A 19,091-nucleotide genomic window follows, 5' to 3' on the forward strand; every position below is an offset into this window, starting at 1 on the left:
TTATGTCAGCTTAGATAAATGGCATTCAATCCTCACCCCAGGGCCTAGGATCTCAAGACCTCACCGTGACACTTTTGACCCTGTTTACAGGAATGGATTCCCTCAAATCCCATCAAAGAGTTGCGTAAGAGTAGGCCTAGTAAAAGTCAGGCATGAGGGAAGATGGTTTGGGGTGGTCTGTCTGTCTATCTCTCTCTGCTGAACTGCTTGCTACTGATAGATTCAGGGAGAAGACAGGGATCGTTGCCTTCAATTGTGGATCTACTAAAGACCACATAGGAGCCAAGTGATAGTGACAACTGGTGCGTCCAGGTGACCCTGGTTCAACTAAGTAGGTTGTAAAGTAAAAGCAAAGATCATGAATTTGGGAATGGGTTGGCTGAGGATGGGGAATGAGGGATCAGTGGGCATGGGAGGGAGATGCGAGAGGGCGTGGGGAGGAGGGGGATTGGAACACGTTATACACAAGCAGGAAATAGTCAGGTAGCAAAAAACGATCAGTTAAACACTCTCTAAGAGGAAATGTTTAAAACCAAATTTAGAAAGTCCTCTGTCTTGGAGTTGTGTCTTTAGAAGTGACAAAATGCTGTGGAAGAAATTTAAAGACTGAGAAATCCTGCCAGAAAGCTTGCTCAAACCAGGATTTTATATATCTGTTTTTAAACCTGTCAACGGTATGTGTATACGTTACCCGTAAAGATGCATTAAAACACGTACACGTCACGGGCAACTAAACTGAGCAAATGAACATGAGCATTGGCTCAAAAAAATGGCAGTGGTTTATACAAGAACGTGGATTTATAGCTTCTTGGTAACAGATGGGAAACAGAGCCATTGTGTGCTGACTCACGAGGCTGTCATGTGAGTGGCTCCACCAGCAGAGAGGGCAGTGGATAGTAAGTCTGAAGGGACATGCTCTGGCATCCCAGATGGGTTTACTGGACTTAGGGAGGAGTCCAGGAGATGGGGAGGCACGCACTAGGGAGCCACCACTATCAGCATGGGGTAAATAGGCAGCAGAGACTCATCTGGAATGTGGGAGGGCAGGGCTTTGTCTAATTTTGCTTGTTCTGCACAGACTCCATGTCTGTTGAAGGAGCGGATGGATGAACAAGAGGTCGAGGCCAGATAGGTTGAAAGAGAGAGGAGGGATGAGTTTACTCATTTCCTGTGTTGTTGGAACGTGAATTTGTGAAGGGGCCGTTGGCCAGCCATGGCATGTTGGCCAGCCATGACAGGCATCACCGCTTCACTTTCAGCCATCCTGAGTAAGATGGAGGGCTTCTTCTCACTCAGCTCAGCTCCATTGCCTCCCATGTTGCGTACCTTCAGGCCCCAAACCTAGGCCCTGATGTCTCTTTTTAGTTTCCCTTCCTATCACTCCGAATCGCAGTCAGGTGCACGTAGAGGAAATACGCGGGCTGGATGAAAGTATCCTTGTGTACAAATGGCTAATGACACTTTACTCCTTCAAAAATAATCTGCAGTTTCAAGAATGAAATCTAGCAGCCCCAAATATCTACTGTTAGACAAACAGAAAAATTGCACTGTATATGCATCGAAACATACAACTTGAATTTTTGTCAAGATGCAACTCATTTTTAATTGTGTGTAGGTGCCTGAATGTGGGGCATGTGCTCCTGAGTGCCGGAATCTAGGGGGGCCGGGGCATCGGATGCTCCAGAGCCGGGGTTATTGCCGTTTATGAAACACTTGATGAGGGTGATGGACTAAACTCTGGTCCTCTGCAAGGCCTGTGCATGCTTTTACCACTGAGCCATCTCTCCAGCCTCCTGATGGTTTTATAAAATGGTCCTGCGTCCTTTTTCACTGGCAGTGAGCCTCGGGATGAGATTACTGGGACAGAGGTTTTGTGTATGCTCTCAAATGCTGTTCTGGATTCCAAGTGCTATTAGCAAAGTCTCCACAGTTCCCATAGCTACCTTGTCCTTGCCTGCATGCACTTTGCCAGCCACTTTCCTTCTCTCTCTGTGGGTGGGGAAGGCAGGGAACTGCTGCGGTTGGCAATGTGAAGACAGACAGTGTGTTTCCTGCGTCCACTGCGGTGTGAGCTGGTCTCTGCTAATGTGTTGCTTGTCCGTGTTATCCAACCTTCCACGTATGGATCATTTTTCAGTCTCCGTGGGCTTGGCGTGTCCCTTGATATCCAGTTAGGAGTCTTCTTTTTCTAATTCTCCGAAAATCACTACAGCCGAGTAAGGGAGCCATGCACATCCCAGGGATGATGGTGAGTGACATTTCCCGTGCCTGTGTTTGCCCAGGTCAACTACAGGCAGAACATTGACAGACTGAAGTTCAGCTCGGTGACAAACACGCCACAGATTGTTCAAGCTAAGATCAACGCCCAGCAGCTGAGCCATGTACGTAGCACGCCCCAGCTCAGCTGGGAATTTTGCAATTGCTGTGAGGCCTCTGGACAGCTGACCCCGAGGATTTTACTTTTACTAATGCTGGAATGCGTGGTTACAGCCGAGAAATGATGCCCTTTCTTGCAAACATTTTATTGTGGAGGACATCAATGTATGCAAAGGCAGAGCATATTGAAGCCCCTGGTACCAGCTTCAATAACGATCAGCTCACAGCCCACCCTGCCACATGTGCATGCCCTCTGACCTTCCCCTTCTTTCTCATTGTGAAGAAAATCCAAGATGCTACCTAGCTTCATCTGTAAATATCTTAGTATGAATCTCTAAAAAGTAAAAAGAATGAAGTACGTTTTTATAATTTTGACACAGCACACCAAAAACTAACAATAATCCCAATGCTGCCACTCTCTCGACAACGCCCCGTGGCCCAGGGTTAAGTTTTGAGCTACAGTCCTCACAGGTGACACTGCCATCTTACCCATGTGTTTAGCTCTTTTGTGCACATGAGGTTCAAGGTGTGCCTTTTATAACTGTACATAATCAATATTATTACTTCTGATAATACTGATTTTTGATTCCTGGCAAGTGTCTAGCCTACATATAGCAAAGTGTTCAGCGCCACAGCAACTTAGAGGTATCTTGCAAACTTACAAACTTGGATGTGCCCGTGAGCTGTTTCATTTTTCATTTGACACCTTCAATCTGTTAACTTAAAACTCCCTCCCCCTCACCACCCCAAGTTTCTTGTAAAGGGCCTTTCCCAGGGACCCCCTCTCTGCAACAGGAATCAGAGGGATGTGGGAAACGGCTCTCTTCCTGTGTGTTACACACAAACCTTGCAGACCTATTTTAAACTCAACAGGTGAATTACCGAGCTGACTATGAGAGAAACAAGCTGAACTACACATTGCCCCAGGACGCCCCTCAGCTGCTGAAGGCCAAGGCCAATGCAGAACTGTTCAGCGAGGTAAGAGCAAGCTGGGGAGAGCTTGGCGTGACATTCACCAATGCTCAAACAAGCAGGGCCTCCTTGCCTCCCAGGGAAGCGTCTTCCAGGGCATTCAACACAGAGGGATTTAGAATGTGAACATGCAGATACACGCATGGTATGTGAACATGCAGTCTTGTCACCACCACCATCATCATCCCGGCGACTGACTGGTGACTTTGTGAGAAGAGATTTTTTTTTTTAAGTTTCAAGAATAATCTTGACATGATCAACAAAAACACAAGGAGTCACAGGATGGTCTGCGATTAGGCCACTAGCCTAGGTGGGAGTTATGGGGAAGGAAAACAAAAAATAGGGACAAATTGTTTTGTACAAAGACTACTCTGTGTTGAGGCGGAGGACGTGATGCCATAAATCTGTGTTTATTGGGCTCATCGTGGCGTTAACGTACCTCCCAGCATTTGTTGCCGTGGGTTTTGATATGAGACAAACCCCGATCCAGAAGTCATGCTGGACTCGTTTGAGCTGTACGACCCTAGTAAATATCTTGCTGAGCCTTGGCTTGTGTGAGGATTTGTAGTTAGTGTCTACAGCGCATTTAGGAAGGGACCACACACGGTGGTTCTTGCAGGCAGCATCAAACCCTCGCTTCTTGGCTGCACCACACAGTTTAGGATTTGCCTTCAAGCTCCACGCCCAACTTAACATTTCCAGCAGCTTGGAGAATTATAATATGCATTTTGTAAATGGTCAGCCACAGCTCAGAGAGGTAATTACCCAAAGGCACGTGACCAGGCAATGAAGGTTCTTTGTCCTGTCCCATGGGTGGCCCTAAGGATCAGTGATTACTGTGACAGTCTTGACAATAATAGCTGAGACTCTCCCGCCTGCCAACAATAGAAGAAACCAAGTTTGCTTGAAAGAAAAATTCTCTCAAATTCCTGCAGATGGGTGGGTAGCAGGGCCCACTCACCTGTGCTTGTGTTTGTTTGTCAGGTGAAGTACAAAGAAGGCTGGCAGAAGACAAAGGGGAAAGGCTTTGAGATGAAGCTGGACGCCATGTCTCTGTTGGCCGCCAAAGCCTCGGGGGAGCTTGCTAGCAGCGTAGGTTCTTCTCGTTAACACAGAATTGTGTAAGGGATAAGGAACAGTTGCAATGTGATGCCAGCCACCTGCTGAAGAAATAATGGCTGTTAACATTGTAAACATCGCAACACTTTAATCTTCTTCTGGGTTTGAGAAAGATGGAGGGGGCACTCTCCCCACCCTACCGCAAGAATTGTTCTCTTTGTGTTTGTTACAGTCAGAGTCCCTTCTAGGGCAGTTTCTCTCTTGCTCACTAGACTGTCTTCTTCCTCTCAAGGTTAAATACAAAGAAGAATATGAGAAAATGAAGGGCAGAGCCCTGGGAGCCACAGACTCTAAGCTTCTGCATTCTCTGCAGGTGGCCAAGATGAGCAGCGAGGTAAACTTCCTCCCGCCCCAGCCCCTAACTGATAGCTGTGCTTAAAAGTTCCTCCTGGGCAAGCTTGCCTTTCTGCCGACTTCCACCTGCAAGGCTTTTCTCTCTTGGCTTATATATGAGGAACTTGTTCACTTTCTTTATTTTGCCAAAGCACAGCGTTCTTTAAAAGTACGTGAAGCGGATAGTCCCGGGGATGACAGCGTCTACTGAGCAAGGTACAGAGGTGCTTGAGTACATCTATTTATGCCACAGGTATTTGTCACGCAGTGCTCTGGGTGAAATACTGCAAGAGACTCTGGAGCTCTGAGAATGAGCAGTTCACAGGTTCCCCGCTCCCAGAGCTAAAAAACTCAAATGTGAGAGTGTCTTAGTCCATCTTTCTGCTGCTAAACCAGAATCCTAGAGACGGCACTTGAGGAAGGAAGAGCTCTGTTTTGTTGTGTAATTCTGGAGGCTCCAGGGCCCAAGGATGGACAGCTGCAACACCCTTGGGTTGGCCCCGTGTTGCTTGGGATGAAAAGAGGTGTAAAGGGGAGCTAGTGTATGTAAATGAGAGAACACAGGCAGCTTTGCTTTATATTAATAACAACGTGTTCTTATGATGATAAATCCAGCCCCAGGACAGGCAGGCAATGATGTGTTCATGAGGCTGCAAGAGGTTTGACTTGGTACCTCCACCACCACTACTGTTGAGGGATTAAATCTCAATCTAACTTTCAACAGGGACAAATCACATCTAAATTATAGCAGGGAGTTGAGCTTGTAGGTTTTTTGTGATGATGTTCTGGGTGGTCACAGTATTAATGTTTAAAACATTTGCCAGGCTAATGGGGTATCCCCAGCTCCAGCCAACTTGATTGTCATTGGTTGTAAATAACTGGAATGTCTGGAGATTGACACTCATCACCTAGGACAGATCATGGTAGGTTGGTCGTGGAGCCTCTGGGGAAGGAGAGCTCTACTAGAAGGGACACCTATGGTTTCCAGTCAAATCTTTCACCCAATGCAAAGCATACAGGATGGACACATGAGCACTGAGTTCTTACTCTAGCCTTCCCAAGCCATGCAATGAAGCCATGCAATGAAGCCAGCAATGAAGCCATGCAGCTCTGCTGAGCAGCTGAGCAGATTTACCTGGCAGGCCTTTACGAGACCATGGCTTGAGTGGAGTAAGGGAGCTGACACAGAAGTCATGCATTTAGATACACCATGGGACACGTCTTGGGAAATGCATGGTCATGAAGCATAAAGACACAGTAAGAATCGGAGTTGGGCTTTGACTTAATTGACAACAAATTGTTACATTGAGTATCTGTGATCCAAAGCCATATGGTCGTCAACGATAGCAGTGGGAGAGTAGAGTTAGAGCCTAGATCGCTCAATACCTGGCACCTTGCCCCTCATACTGCTGGGCACTGTCTTTTCTCACCATATGCCATTATAACTGGTGTCATCACCATTGCCCCAGCTGTAACTAATGTCATGACCGCCATTGTCACAGCATCAGTCATCATCACCATCTCCATGGAAACCACCATTGACATGCATCCTCCTCGCCACCATCACCATCACCCTTGTATTCTCATCACTAGCGTGTGCTGTTTGCACATAACACTCCCTATCCTAAGCACATTTCTGTGACTGTATTAAGACTGGCCACAACTAGTTCCTTAAGGAAAATGAGCCCTAAGGGAGGGGATGTAACTTTCAAGAGGCCTCCTGGCCATGTGAGCAACGTGAGTTATATTTAAGGGACAGTGGGAATGAGCTGGTTTGAAGTTAGGCTTCTTTGATTCTATAGCCCCACACTTTGTTGTTTCGTTTTGGAAAGCCTCTGCAGAAAGCATAGGTGGCAGCCTCTCCTGCAACAGCCATGAACTGGGGTGAAGTTTGGTAAGAGATAGCCTTAGATGACAAGCAGGTAGGGGACAGGACCAGTATGACTGTGGTAACACTGACTTGGGGCCACCTTTCCAGCAGATAGGTGGCTGCACCCAGAGTGCTTAAATCTTCCAGAATCCTGAGAGTCTCTCCCCACTCTCTCTTAACTCCTGCAAGAACAGCCTTTAATCAATGAGCCCTGTTTTGTTGCATTCAAGATTGAATATAAGAAAGGGTTTGAGGAGAGTAAAACCCACTTTAACCTGCCCATGGACATGGTGAACCTCAGGCACGCTAAGAAGGCCCAAGCTCTTGCCAGTGACCTCGACTACAGAAAGAAACTGCACGACTATACGGTGTTGCCTGAAGATATGAAAACTCAGTGGGCCAAGAAAGCCTACGGGCTGCAGAGCGAGGTGAGTGGTCACTAGCTGCTGGTTCGGCCCAGCACCTTGCCATCAGATGAGTTCTCAGAGTGATTTGAACCTGTGCGTGAGTCCGTTGTATAACTCAGAGAAGATCTATAGCTGTAACAGGTCCAGGATAGACAGGTGTAGAGAGACAAAGAGCCAAGACAGTGTAAACTCAGGATGGGGCGGGGCTTGGAGCTAGTGTGAAAGTCAAGATGGGCTGGCAACAAGAGCCGAGGAGAAACATCTTGGAAACGTTGGTCAATGGTATGAAAGATCACTTTTGGCAAGGCCAAAGTGTCTCAACACGAAGGTGGAATGTGTTCATTTCCATCTCAGGGAGCACCCAGTGGCCTTCCCTCCCTAAGGGAGACGAATGGGGAGTGGCTTTCTGGGAAGACATTTTGGATTTTCCCATGAACTTGGTTATGTCTGTCTGTGTATGTCAGATTAGAGCTTGGTGACATTTCTCCTGCAGCTGCAGTACAAAGCTGACCTGGCATGGATGAGGGGAGTTGGGTGGCTGACAGAGGGGAGTCTCAACCTGGAACAGGCAAAGAAGGCTGGACAGCTCATCAGTGAGGTAACTTGAGTGTCTGTCCCCTGGGCTCCTGAGTCACTGAGCTCTGGTTCCCTGCAGTGCCCTCCCCTACCTGCAGGGCTTTATTCTGAATTCAAGCCAAAGGGCGAGACACCTTCATGTCTGTAACTGTAAAGTCTCCAGAACCAACTCACTGCCCCCTTAAACCTCCTATAGGTTTTGTTGTTTTCTTGACACAAGATCTGCCCATGTAGCCCAAGCAGGCCCTGGACTCCACATCCTCCTGTTGTGTTTCCTGAGTGCTAGGATTACAGGACTGTGATACCATACCCAGCTCCAGGGAGGTGTTTTTGAGATTACCAATTTATTTTAAGAAGTAGTCATTCTTTTCTTTAATTTACTTAATGTATGAGTGCTCTGCTGCATATACATCCGCAGAGCAGAAGAGGGCATCAGATCCTCTTATAGATGGTTGTAAGACACCATGTAGTTGCTGGGAGTTGAACTCAGGACCTTTGGAAGAGCAGCCAGTGCTCTCAGCCGCTGAGCCATCTCTCCAGCCCTAGAAGTAGTGGTTTTAAAAGAGTGGTTTTTAGAGACAGGTTTCTTCGTCTAGCCTTGGCTGTCCTGGAACTCCCTCTTTGGCCAGGCTGGCCTCAAACTCAGAGATCCACCTGCCTCTGCCTCCCAAGTGCTGGGATTAAAGGCGTGCGCCATCACCACTTGGAAAGGAGTAGTCTTATCCAGAGAATCATTTAGTGTAGAAAGACTGTATGAATAGAGCAATTGAAAACCGGAAAACACTCAAGATGCTTTGCAATCTCCAACATTTCGAACGCACAGTTCACAGCATGACATTTTTCATTAGGCACTAAATTACTGAAAATATCACATAAAATAACCTTAAGATTATAGCTACCATAGGTGTATATGAAACATTAATGAATTTAAATCAGGGTCTCACCCCCAAAATATGTCATTATGGACAAATACCCATCCCAAACCAACCAACAGGAGAACGATCCTCTGAAATCTGAGACTTCCCATCCGAAGTAATCAACCTGTGCTGTCTTTCTTACACCAGGACTGCTTCACAGTCTGGCGCTTGGAGTAAGTGTTGCTACACTCTGGAGACGTGGGTGGGGTCACTAAATATCATGGAGCCTTTTCTCATGGAAGAATGAGAAGGCTGAGCGAGCTGAGATACCTCCAGGCCCCATGGTCTAAACCTGTGCATCTGTTTACATCTTGGGGAATTGCTTTGGCAGGAGCAGAGAGGGACTCTGGAAGGATGTCTCATGTGGAAGAGGGACTGTCAGGAACTTTGGGATCTTCAGGGTGATTCTCGCTTCTGGGCCAGGGAGGCTGTGTCTGCACATTGCTAAGAGATAAAATAGCTACCATTTACAGACAGATAATAATTCAGTTAGCAATAACTACTGGTGTAGTTGTCGGATCCCCCTGAGTGTATTGGTTCACGGTGCGGTGGATTGGTCACTGCGGTCCTAGGCATAGATCGTGAGGTTATCCTGCTGTGCTCTATCTTATACACAGGAAAAGCAGACTTAAGTCATCGTTCCACTCAGGAGCAGTACTCAGTACTCAGTGCTCAGTACTTAGTACTTGGCATGGGACTCAGTGACTCCTTGGCAGTACACATCCCCAAACACATACTTTATAATTTATTCTCATTTTTCTACCTTACTTACTCTCAAAAATACATTTGGTTTTAAATTGTGTCAGTAATGGAAGCAGTAGAGACAGAGCATCACCCCGAGGCTCTCGAAACTCCCTTCTGTGAGATCCAGGTAGACCTTGGATCAGGGTGCAGTTGGGGAAGAATCTAGGAAGTTGTCCTTACAGCGTCAGAGATGTGGGTGTCCACCTCACTTCCTGCATTGACTACAGCTTTTTATGCTCTTTGAGGGGTTTCTCTCCTAGTGATTTTCGGTGTGCTAGAACATAGTAGAATGAGCTCTTAGCTCCAAAGTAAGGACTCAGGATTTGACCAGTCTCTGCACTGTGACTGGGGATTTGCAGCCACAGAAGGGTCATGTGATTTCCTTCAGTTACATAGTAAATGAGTTTTTCCACTCATCACAGGAAATAGGGAGGAAAGCCAGCAGTTGTTTTGGGATATTGTCTCTAGACTTTTTTTTTTTAAAGGCAAGAAGGGTTTATTTTAGCTTAGGGTTTGAGGGTCCAGTCCATCAGGATAGGGAAGGCATGGTGACAGAGCACAAGGCACCACAGTCAGGAAGCAAAAAGAGACAGGTGCCGATACTCAGCTCTTTTTTTCTATTCTGTCTGGATCCTTAGTCCATGGGATGGCGCCTCCACACTCAGGGCATGTCTTCCCACTCTGGTTGAACCCATCTGGAAGCATGCTCACGGTCACACCCTCTCTTAGTCAGGGTTTCTATTCCTGCACAAACATCATAACCAAGAAGCAAGTTGGGGAGGAAAGGGTTTATTCGGCTTACACTTCCATGCTGCTGTTCATCACCAAAGGAAGTCAGGACTGGAACTCAAACAGGTCAGGGAGCAGGAGCTGATGCAGAGGCCATGGTGGGATGTTCCTTACTGGCTTGCCTCCCCTGGCTTGCTCAGCCTGCTCTCTTATAGAACCCAAGACTACCAGCCCAGAGATGGCCCCACCCACAAGGGGCCTTTCCCCCTTGATCACTAATTGAGAAAATGCCTTACAGTTGGATCTCATGGAGGCATTTCCTCAACTGAAGCTCCTTTCTCTGTGATAACTCAGCTGTGTCAAGTTGACACAAAAATAGCCAGTACACACCCAGAGGCTATGCCTCCTAGGTTGATTCTATATCCTAACAGGTTGAAAAAAAAATCAAGATTAAGCATCTTGCCTATGTTGGGGAAGTGTGTGATTCCTTCTGAACTGGGGTCGGATGCTTGCAGTGAGCTTTCTCCTTTGTCTGTGTTTTCCATTTAAAAGAAAGATACTTGAGGTGTCCAATATTCCTGTCACTGTCTGGCCCTCAGTGGGTAAGACACTGCTTCTGCCGAGGGAGTAGAAGCTCGGTGGCACCCTACGCTACCGCTTCAACAAGCCTTCCACAGGGGCAACTGTTCTCATCCATCTTGGCAACTCCAATGGAAAAGCCAGAGGAAGTAATCTTCATGAAAGAGGAGACGTCCCCAAGGGGAGACAGAATTAGCACACTTGAAAATTTTCCAATTAGTTAGTGGCTGTGGGATAAGGACACAATGAAAGCAGACCTTAGAGAAACAGTGTGACCTATGATCTCTGACCTTCCACCTGCAGCTTTGGTGCTCCTTTCTTTAGCTCCTTGGAGAGTCATGGGGACCCCATGGGCAATGTGCCGCGACCTTGAGTCACATGGAAAGAATGATGTTAAAGCATCCCCTGCTGCACCTCAGGGTGACAAAGCTTTCGTCATCACTGTTAGCCTTGTGCAACTGAGGGAAGAGGGTCTTGGGTCTGTTTAGTGACTTGCCCAGTCAGGGGACTGGAAAAAGGTAGAGGTGAGATTTGAAATGGTCTTGAGTCCAAGTCCCTTCCACTTCACCTCTCATGTCAGACCTCGGGTCTGTAGGGTAGAAACAGCCCAGTGTGTGCAGTGTAATGCAGAGTTAGCTGAGAAGCACTGAAGTTCCCATAGGCTTATGGGAAAGCAGAGGCAGGAGGAGGCTGACAGGAGTGTAGCAGAGACAAGCTCTAGGTTCAGTGAGAGACTCTGTCTCACAAAGCCAGGTGGAGAGTGACCAGGGAAGATACCCAAGACTGACCTCTGGCCTCTTCATAAACATGCATTCATTCATATGTTCACATCTCACACACACACACACACACACACACACAGAGAGAGAGAGAGAGAGAGAGAGAGAGAGTGAAGACAATCTCCCTAGAGCAGGGTGTGAGGTTCTATTTTAGGACTTGCAGGAATACCCATCCCACAAGGAAATGCTTGAGCTGTAAAAAGCACAAAAGTGTATGTGCATGTGTATATGTGTGTGTATGATGGAAGGGGGCAACTCCATCCTGACACTATGGCGTACCTTTTCTTTGGAAACAGAAAAACTACCGGCAGAGGGTGGATGAACTGAAGTTCACCAGTGTGGCTGACAGCTCCCAGATGGAGCATGCCAAGAAGAGCCAGGGGCTGCAGAACTCGGTGAGTCCTGGGTTGCCCTCCAGCCATAAGGCTGCTGTGTCTTGAGCCCAGGATCCTCTGGAGACAGCAGCAGGTGCTACCCACAGGAACAGCTGAGGAGTCCTTAAGGAGGCTGGACCTGGCATGGCCCAGGCTTCCAGGAAGTCTGCAGATCAGACACGCCCTGCTTCTCCCCCATTCACCAAGACAGACCGATCTCATTACTCCTTTGCTGTCAGTATTTCTTAATTGCCCTTTCTTCTTTCTCTTTAACCAAGACTATAATTTTGGATTAACAGAGAATTATGTTGGAAGTGGATCTGCTGGCTGGGTGCCAGTTTAGTTCTAATATTGGAGTCAGAACAACAAGGTGCCATTTGTATGATGTACAGTCTGGTGCTCAACCAGAGCCCCCCACTAATTGCCCCAGCCTGTTCTTCCCAGCTTTTTTCCCATTGGTCCAGCAGATGCTGCACCCCCCCTGATTCTCGCTGGAAAGCTGTCAGAGTCAGTAGAAAGCTACTGCTTGCAAACATGGCTCGAGGGAAGGGAGGAAGGAAGAGAGAAAGCAGAGATCTATTTCCTGGTCGGGTCACTGCCCATTTCCTGGTGTCAGTACTTCCTAGTGTATGACTGGATCACGGATGCAGGAGGGAGTATGCTTCCTGCCCAGCCTACTTTGGCGCCCTCTGGTGGTTGGGAGATTTTTGATGTTCACAGGAATGTAAATGACAATAGATTTGGGAGGCAGATGGCAATTCTAAGGAAAGAAAACCAGGAGGATAGTTGTGTTGGTCTCTGTCTCTAAACATGTTTTTTCCTGTGTTGTCTCTTAATGTCTGGCCTGGTGTTACACACACATACACACACACACACACACATATGTGTGTGTGTGTATATATATATATATATATATATATATATGTGTGTGTGTGTGTGTGTGTGTGTGTGTGTGTGTATATGTGTATATGTGTATATATGTATATATGTATATATGTATATATGTATATATGTATATATGTTATTTTGGGGATCTTACTCTAGAGCCCAGGTTGACCTTGAACCCTCAGCAACACTCCTCCTTCAGTCTTCCTAGTTCTGGGATTACAGGCATAAGCCTGTTATTTGCTTTAATTGATTTACAATATTTACATTTATGAGGTACAGTATTGCAATCTGATACACGAATACAGTGCACAATGATCAAACCAGGGTAATTAGTGTTTCCAACTTTCAGTGTGATTTCTATGTGTTGGGAACCTTCATGTTCCTGGTATTTCTCTCAAAGATGTAAAATTAATTGCTGGAGTCCATAGCTAGCTTACATACACATATACGTGTATGTGTGTTGTATGCATATATACAATATATGTATGTATGTGCGTATATTTATATATGTATGCATTTGTACATACATGTATATGTGCTATGTAACAGAAGTACCTCTCAACATCTGTATTTTTGTACCTGTTATGCACGCCCTCTCTGGCCCCCCCTGACTGCTGCCCACTTTGTCGCCTTTGTTTGTTCCTTCTATGAGGTCAGCGCCTTCAGTTTCACAGATGAGTAGCATCCTGTGGTCCTTGTGCCTAGCATGTTGCATTGATTTCAATGTCCCTGACTCCATCTATGCTGCCCCAGTTTTAATGGACAGCCCACCCTGTTCCTTCCTCACCCCTGGCCCTGTTCTCTATCAGGTGGCCTACAAGGCAGGAAACGAGCAATCCGTCCATCAGTACACCATCAGCAAAGACGAGCCTCTCTTCTTACGAGCCCGGGCCAATGCCGCTCAACTCAGTGAGGTACCGCAAGGGTGGGCACTGCAGGCTTGGCTCCTCCATGTGTCTGTGATCAGCTGGTCACCAAAGCCACCAGCTACACTGCAGTGATTGGTTCAACTGCAGGGGATGTGCTGTGGTTCCTGACCAATGCTTCAGGGAAGAGGAAGACAAACTTCCTAGCAATGGCTGGCAGTCTTCAGTTACTGACTAGACCTTAGTGGGTGGAAGGGTGCTTGTTCCAAGAGTCAGCCCTGAGTGGTGGAAGGTGGGAAACCCAGTTGTCAACTCCACACCTTGGTCCTTAGCTTGACCACTTACCAGGGGTGCAGCTATAGACCGGGCGTTTACTCTTGGATGTCCGTTAGTGAAGTGAAGCTAAGAGCCGCTCTTCCTCCCTGGGTTGCCACGAGGCTTCCTCGAGCATACAAGCCTGATGTTCTTCAGGAGTGAGCACTGTGGTAGCTCCCTGATGTGACATGTCTATGACATGATTGATATCCCGTCCCAGTATGCCCGCTCTTGACTCTCTATACACAAGTGTCCCAAGTCTCTGCCATCCTGACCTGGAAATAGGCAGGGAGGAGAAACAGAAGCCGGGGTAGAGGCTGAACTGATATCCACTCTGAAAGGAAGGGAGGCCTTCCAGAAGAAAGGCCTTCAGACTTGGAGGCAGAGGTTTCAGATGGAAGGGACAAAGAACAGCTCTAGGACTGGAGGCTGGAGGAGGGATGGTTCAGGAGAAAGTCCTCCGAGCCCTGTGGCTGAGCCCTGTGGCTGAGTTATAACTGAGCCTGTGGCTGAATTCTATGACTGAGTTCTGTGGCTGAGTCCTTGCTCCTGGTGTGTGTGTGGCTGAGTCCTGTGCTAGCCCATGCGATGCAGTGGCATCTGTCATGTTTGCGAGACTTCTGTGTGGTACCTATGGTATGTTTTCAGACTGATGTGAAGTTTATCCTTGCTTCTTATGGTGGAAGTCAGATACGCCAGGAGGCCCTCAGCAAGGGTTAAAGAGACCTGGTTCTCAGGCTAGGCAAGGATGCCACTGCTGCTGCTCAGAAAGGTTTTCACAGAGTCTAGAGCAGTAGTTTTCAACCTGTGGGGGGTTCCCAGGGGGGGGCTATATATTAGATGTCCCGCATATCAGGTATTTACATTACAATTCATAGCAGTAGTAAAATTACAGTCATGAAGTAGCAATGAAAATGATTTTATGGTTAGGGGTCACCACAACATGAGGAACTATATTAAGGGGTTGGAGCATTAGGAATATTGGGAACCACTTATTCTAGGGGAACCCTCTCATCACTTAAAGATAACCATGGCTCCCCTAAATCTCCCCCAGACCCTGTACAAGAGCAGCTGGGAAAAGCAGAAGGCTAAAGGGTTTGAGCTGAGACTTGACTCCTTGGCATTCCTGACAGCCAAAGCCAAGAGAGACCTGGCTAGTGAGGTGAGTCCCTCGGGCACCAGAGCCGGATGCACACACACACACACACACACACACACACACACACACACACACACACTCGATCTTAAAACACTGGAGACAGGACTTTGCAGTCAGGAGCACTGGAGGGATTCAATTCCTAGCACCCACGTGGCTGCTCACAAACATCTGTAACTCCAGTTCCTGGGAACCTGCTGCCCTCTTCTGGCCTTTGCAAGCACTGCATGCATAAATGTCCATGCAGGCAGAACGGCCATAAACATAAGCTAAAGATAAACAAGTCTTTAAAAGTACAAAAGATTAGAGAGAAATCAAGCGAAGACATCTGGGGTTGGGAGGGGGGAAGGAGATGACGCCTCATAGAGGTGTGGTGTAGGTCTGTAATGACATCCAGCATCCCGTGGTGATATTCCTTTCGTCAGTTTGATGAGAAACCCTTCTTTGTACTGTTATAACATGCTATATGGCAGAATTATGGCTGACTTGGAATCTTTATGGATAATAGAATATCATAATTAAAACCCACATCAGTTGCCCACAAAAGGATTCTACCAAATAGATGGCGGTTGTTAACCTAGTGTACATGATTTGAAGCCGCTCAGCAACTTGAGGAGACCGACCTGCGTCCCGCTCTGTGCTTTATACTCAGGTGAAATACAAAGAGGACTATGAAAGGTCCAGAGGGAAACTCATTGGGGCGAAGAGTGCACAGGGGGATTCGCAGATGAGCCACTCCCTGCAGATGTCCAAGCTACAGAGTGACCTGGAGTACAAGAAGGGCTTTGAAGACACCAGATCTCAGTACCACATCTCCCTTGACATGGTTCACCTCGTCCATGCTCGCCAGGCACAGCACCTAGCCACAGACGTAGGCTACAGGACAGCGTCTCACTGCTTCACGGCTCTGCCCACAGACATGAAGGTGGAGTGGGCCAAGAAGGCTTACGGCCTGCAGAGTGATGTAAGCTCAGAGCCTCTGTGTACACAGACGTGTGTGTGTGTGTGTGTGAGTGTGAGAATTAGTGTGTGTGTGAGAGTGTATGTGTAAGAGAGTGTATGTGTGTGAGTATGTGTAAGTATGAGTGTGTGTGTGAGAGCGTGTGTAAGAGCGTTGTGAGTATGTGTGAGAAAGAGTGTGTGAGAGAGAAAGTGTGGGTGTGTGAGAGTGTATATGTGTGAGAGAGTGTGTAGGTGAGTGTGTGAGTGTGTGATAGTGTATGTGTGTGTGTATGAATGTGTATGAGTGTGTGCATGTGAGTGTGTGTGTTTGTGTGTGTGTGTGTGTGTGTGTGTGTGTGTGTGTGAGAGAGAGAGAGAGAGAGAGAGAGAGAGAGAGAGAAGCAGAGGGGAAAATATCCCTGTATTCTTTCCTGGTATGTCTGTTTCAGGATGCATAGATGACGGACTACCTTTCAAGAAAAGTGTCCATTTAAATAATTTTCATTAAAACTATTCATTCAGTAGCTACTGAAGAAGTGAGGCCCGTTCTCCCAGGCCCCACAGTTCTGGGAGGAAAGAGCTGATGCCCTGACGGTTCATCCAATGGTTCCTACTTGGTTCTGTTCTGAGCCATCATTGTCTTTCCCCCCACATGTCACTTTAAGCAGTGCTGGTACAGCCAACAGTGGGGATGCTCTTGCTCAGAGGGAAGATGTGAGTCCCTAATGAGGGCCCAGGTTGACTCAGCACCTTCTGCATACCTAAGTAATGCTGGGTAGGGCCTAAAGCCAACATCTACCAGTAAACCTCTGATTAAAGGGGAGGGGGTTAATTTGTATATTTGGGGGCCTTACCCACGACTCCTCAGAAACAGGTAAGACAATGGCATTTGATTTGACTCAGCTGGCACCAAGGGTACACCGGGAATGCTATCAGCCCTTTAAATGGCTTCGCAGTGACAGTGGCCTGCCTCTCCCCCTTCCCCCTTCCCCCTTCCCCCTCCCTTTCTCTTTTGTCAGAACCAATACAGGGCAGACATGAAGTGGATGAAAGGCACAGGCTGGGTGGCCACCGGGTCATTACATGTGGAGCAGGCGAAGAAGGCAGGAGAACTCATTAGTGAGGTGAGATTCCCCGACAGTGCGTGTGACGGGCTTGGTTGCATCCGGCATGACGGCATTTCGGTATGGAATTAAAATAATTTCCACTCAAAAGGCAAAGCCACATGAAAGGCCTCCAAACCCAGACCAGGGATGCTAATTAGAGAGAACCCACACACCAAACACACACCAGTAGGGGCCCATCGAGCCCTGGCAAAAGCAAAGTGGGTGACAAGTGATATTATGTATACTAATGACAACCAAACAGGGCTCCGTTGCTCCCCGCCCCTTACCATTTAATGAAGCGGCCCAGGAGAGATGGTGAAGGCTAGGTCTGTGGTGCCCAGGAAGCTCTTCTGCAGCTTCATCACATTTCTCCTCTGTTGCCCCGGTATATGCAGTTTGTGAATATTCACAATGCTGTCCAACACAGGGACCTACCTAGTTCTTTCTTTCTTGTGGGAGGGACATGTCCCTTCTACTGTCTCACCTTGTCAGGGTGCAGCTACCCTAGTGGACCTGAAGGCAGTTCTGCTCAAGAGAACAGCCATTCTCCTGCTCTCTGGGCAGTCTCCCTGAGCAGCAGTTTTAAAGACTGTGGGGTTTCAAGGGTGGGGTTCTGCCTCTGTGCTGTTGATACTTTTGTCAATTCTTTCCGGGAATGGTCAGCAGCATGTCTGGCCTCTAGGTGTCAGAAGCACTCTCTGTCAAGTGGTGGCAGCCTAAAAGGTTGCAGATGTTGGCAGGCAGCAGATGCCCTCTAGGGGACAGAATGGCAGCTGCGCAGAGTGCCTCTGAGAACTGTGGTTTTGAAGTTCAGGCTCATTAGAGGCTCTGCATCACCAAACTCCCAAATCCACCCCCTTCATGCCTATTGAGAAGGCCTGTGTCCAGAAGGCAAGCGGGCATTCCATTGCCTTTAGAGTAGACTGGTCTTTCCAGAACTTTCTGGACAGGGAGGAAGCCCTAAGTTTGCATAGCCCTTGAAGACTTTAGTTTTGGCAGCAAGGCTCCTCAGATGTTGATTCGAAGCACGCTTCTTACTGAATGCATAGTCGGCGTAGAATGGCAGCCCTGTTGGTTTTGTAACGCCCTTGCCCAGAGTTGCAGGATCTGTAGTCCAGTCTCCTCACACGTTAGACGAAATTGCTGACCTTGCCTTGTATGTACTGACGTAATTTTCAGAGACCTTATTCGTCACTTAAGACTCAGAGAACTCTGGGACCTCAGTGGGTCAATGTTGGTCTGTGGGGTTTTTTTGTTTGTTTGTTTGTTTGTTTACTTAGAGAAAGGGCCTCTCAGCAACCTAAACATACAAAACTATGGGAACACGCATCCGCATTCAGGATTAATCGCCCCGACCCCAGCATGGGGCCCTCTCATAAAGAAGACTCGTCGCTCCCTACCTGCTCATTTTCAGTTCAGACTACCAGATGATGTCTTGGCGTGTCTAAGTCTGGCACCGAGGACTTTCGGGGGAATCACTGGCTCTGTGTGTTATAACTTTGTCATCATCCTTTCCTCATTTTGCAGACTTTCTCAAGACATCCTCTGATAGTCATCGCATCTTTGCTTCAGTCCAGTTACCAAACTTTATATTGGGCAGGGTGTATTTTAACAATTTCTCACCAGCGATCTGATGTTCCTAGGTTCTTGTCAAATTGGGCTGATTAACTTTCAGAGAGAACACTAGACATTGTGGAAAGAGCCACACATGACTATGGACACACTCACACACGTATTCATGCAAATACACATGGATCTATAAATTCACAAACACATGCATGCACACGTACACATGCATTTCCATATACACGAGCACTTGTATACATGCATTCACACCTATGCACACATACACGTATGCATTTACTCCCACACATATACATACATTTATACACATGAATACGTGCATTCACACACATATGTACACATATATGTATACATTCATTCACACATGTGTAATTGAATTCACACACGCATACACATGTATACATATGTTCATCCATGTGTACACAAATACATGCATATATGCATTCACATATAAACACA

At 47.3% G+C, this 19,091-nt stretch overlaps 1 protein-coding gene across 2 annotated transcripts in view; it reads left to right on the top strand.

Moving 5' to 3' along the window:
- Nrap (nebulin related anchoring protein) overlaps positions 1–19,091 on the top strand; it is a 71,233-nt gene that overhangs the window by 23,833 nt on the left and 28,309 nt on the right. For both annotated transcript variants that reach the window (XM_021152165.3, XM_021152163.3), the window contains exons 14-24: positions 2,283–2,381; positions 3,250–3,354; positions 4,333–4,440; positions 4,700–4,801; positions 6,901–7,098; positions 7,571–7,675; positions 11,698–11,796; positions 13,473–13,577; positions 14,899–15,006; positions 15,653–15,964; positions 16,962–17,066. In XM_021152165.3, the coding sequence (XP_021007824.2) occupies positions 2,283–2,381; positions 3,250–3,354; positions 4,333–4,440; positions 4,700–4,801; positions 6,901–7,098; positions 7,571–7,675; positions 11,698–11,796; positions 13,473–13,577; positions 14,899–15,006; positions 15,653–15,964; positions 16,962–17,066 (1,446 nt within the window). The remainder of the gene's footprint in view (positions 1–2,282; positions 2,382–3,249; positions 3,355–4,332; positions 4,441–4,699; positions 4,802–6,900; positions 7,099–7,570; positions 7,676–11,697; positions 11,797–13,472; positions 13,578–14,898; positions 15,007–15,652; positions 15,965–16,961; positions 17,067–19,091) is intronic.

This window comes from Mus caroli, unplaced genomic scaffold, assembly GCF_978045245.1.
Source record: "Mus caroli unplaced genomic scaffold, Mus_caroli_1 scaffold_20, whole genome shotgun sequence".
Classification (NCBI taxonomy): domain Eukaryota; kingdom Metazoa; phylum Chordata; class Mammalia; order Rodentia; family Muridae; genus Mus; species Mus caroli.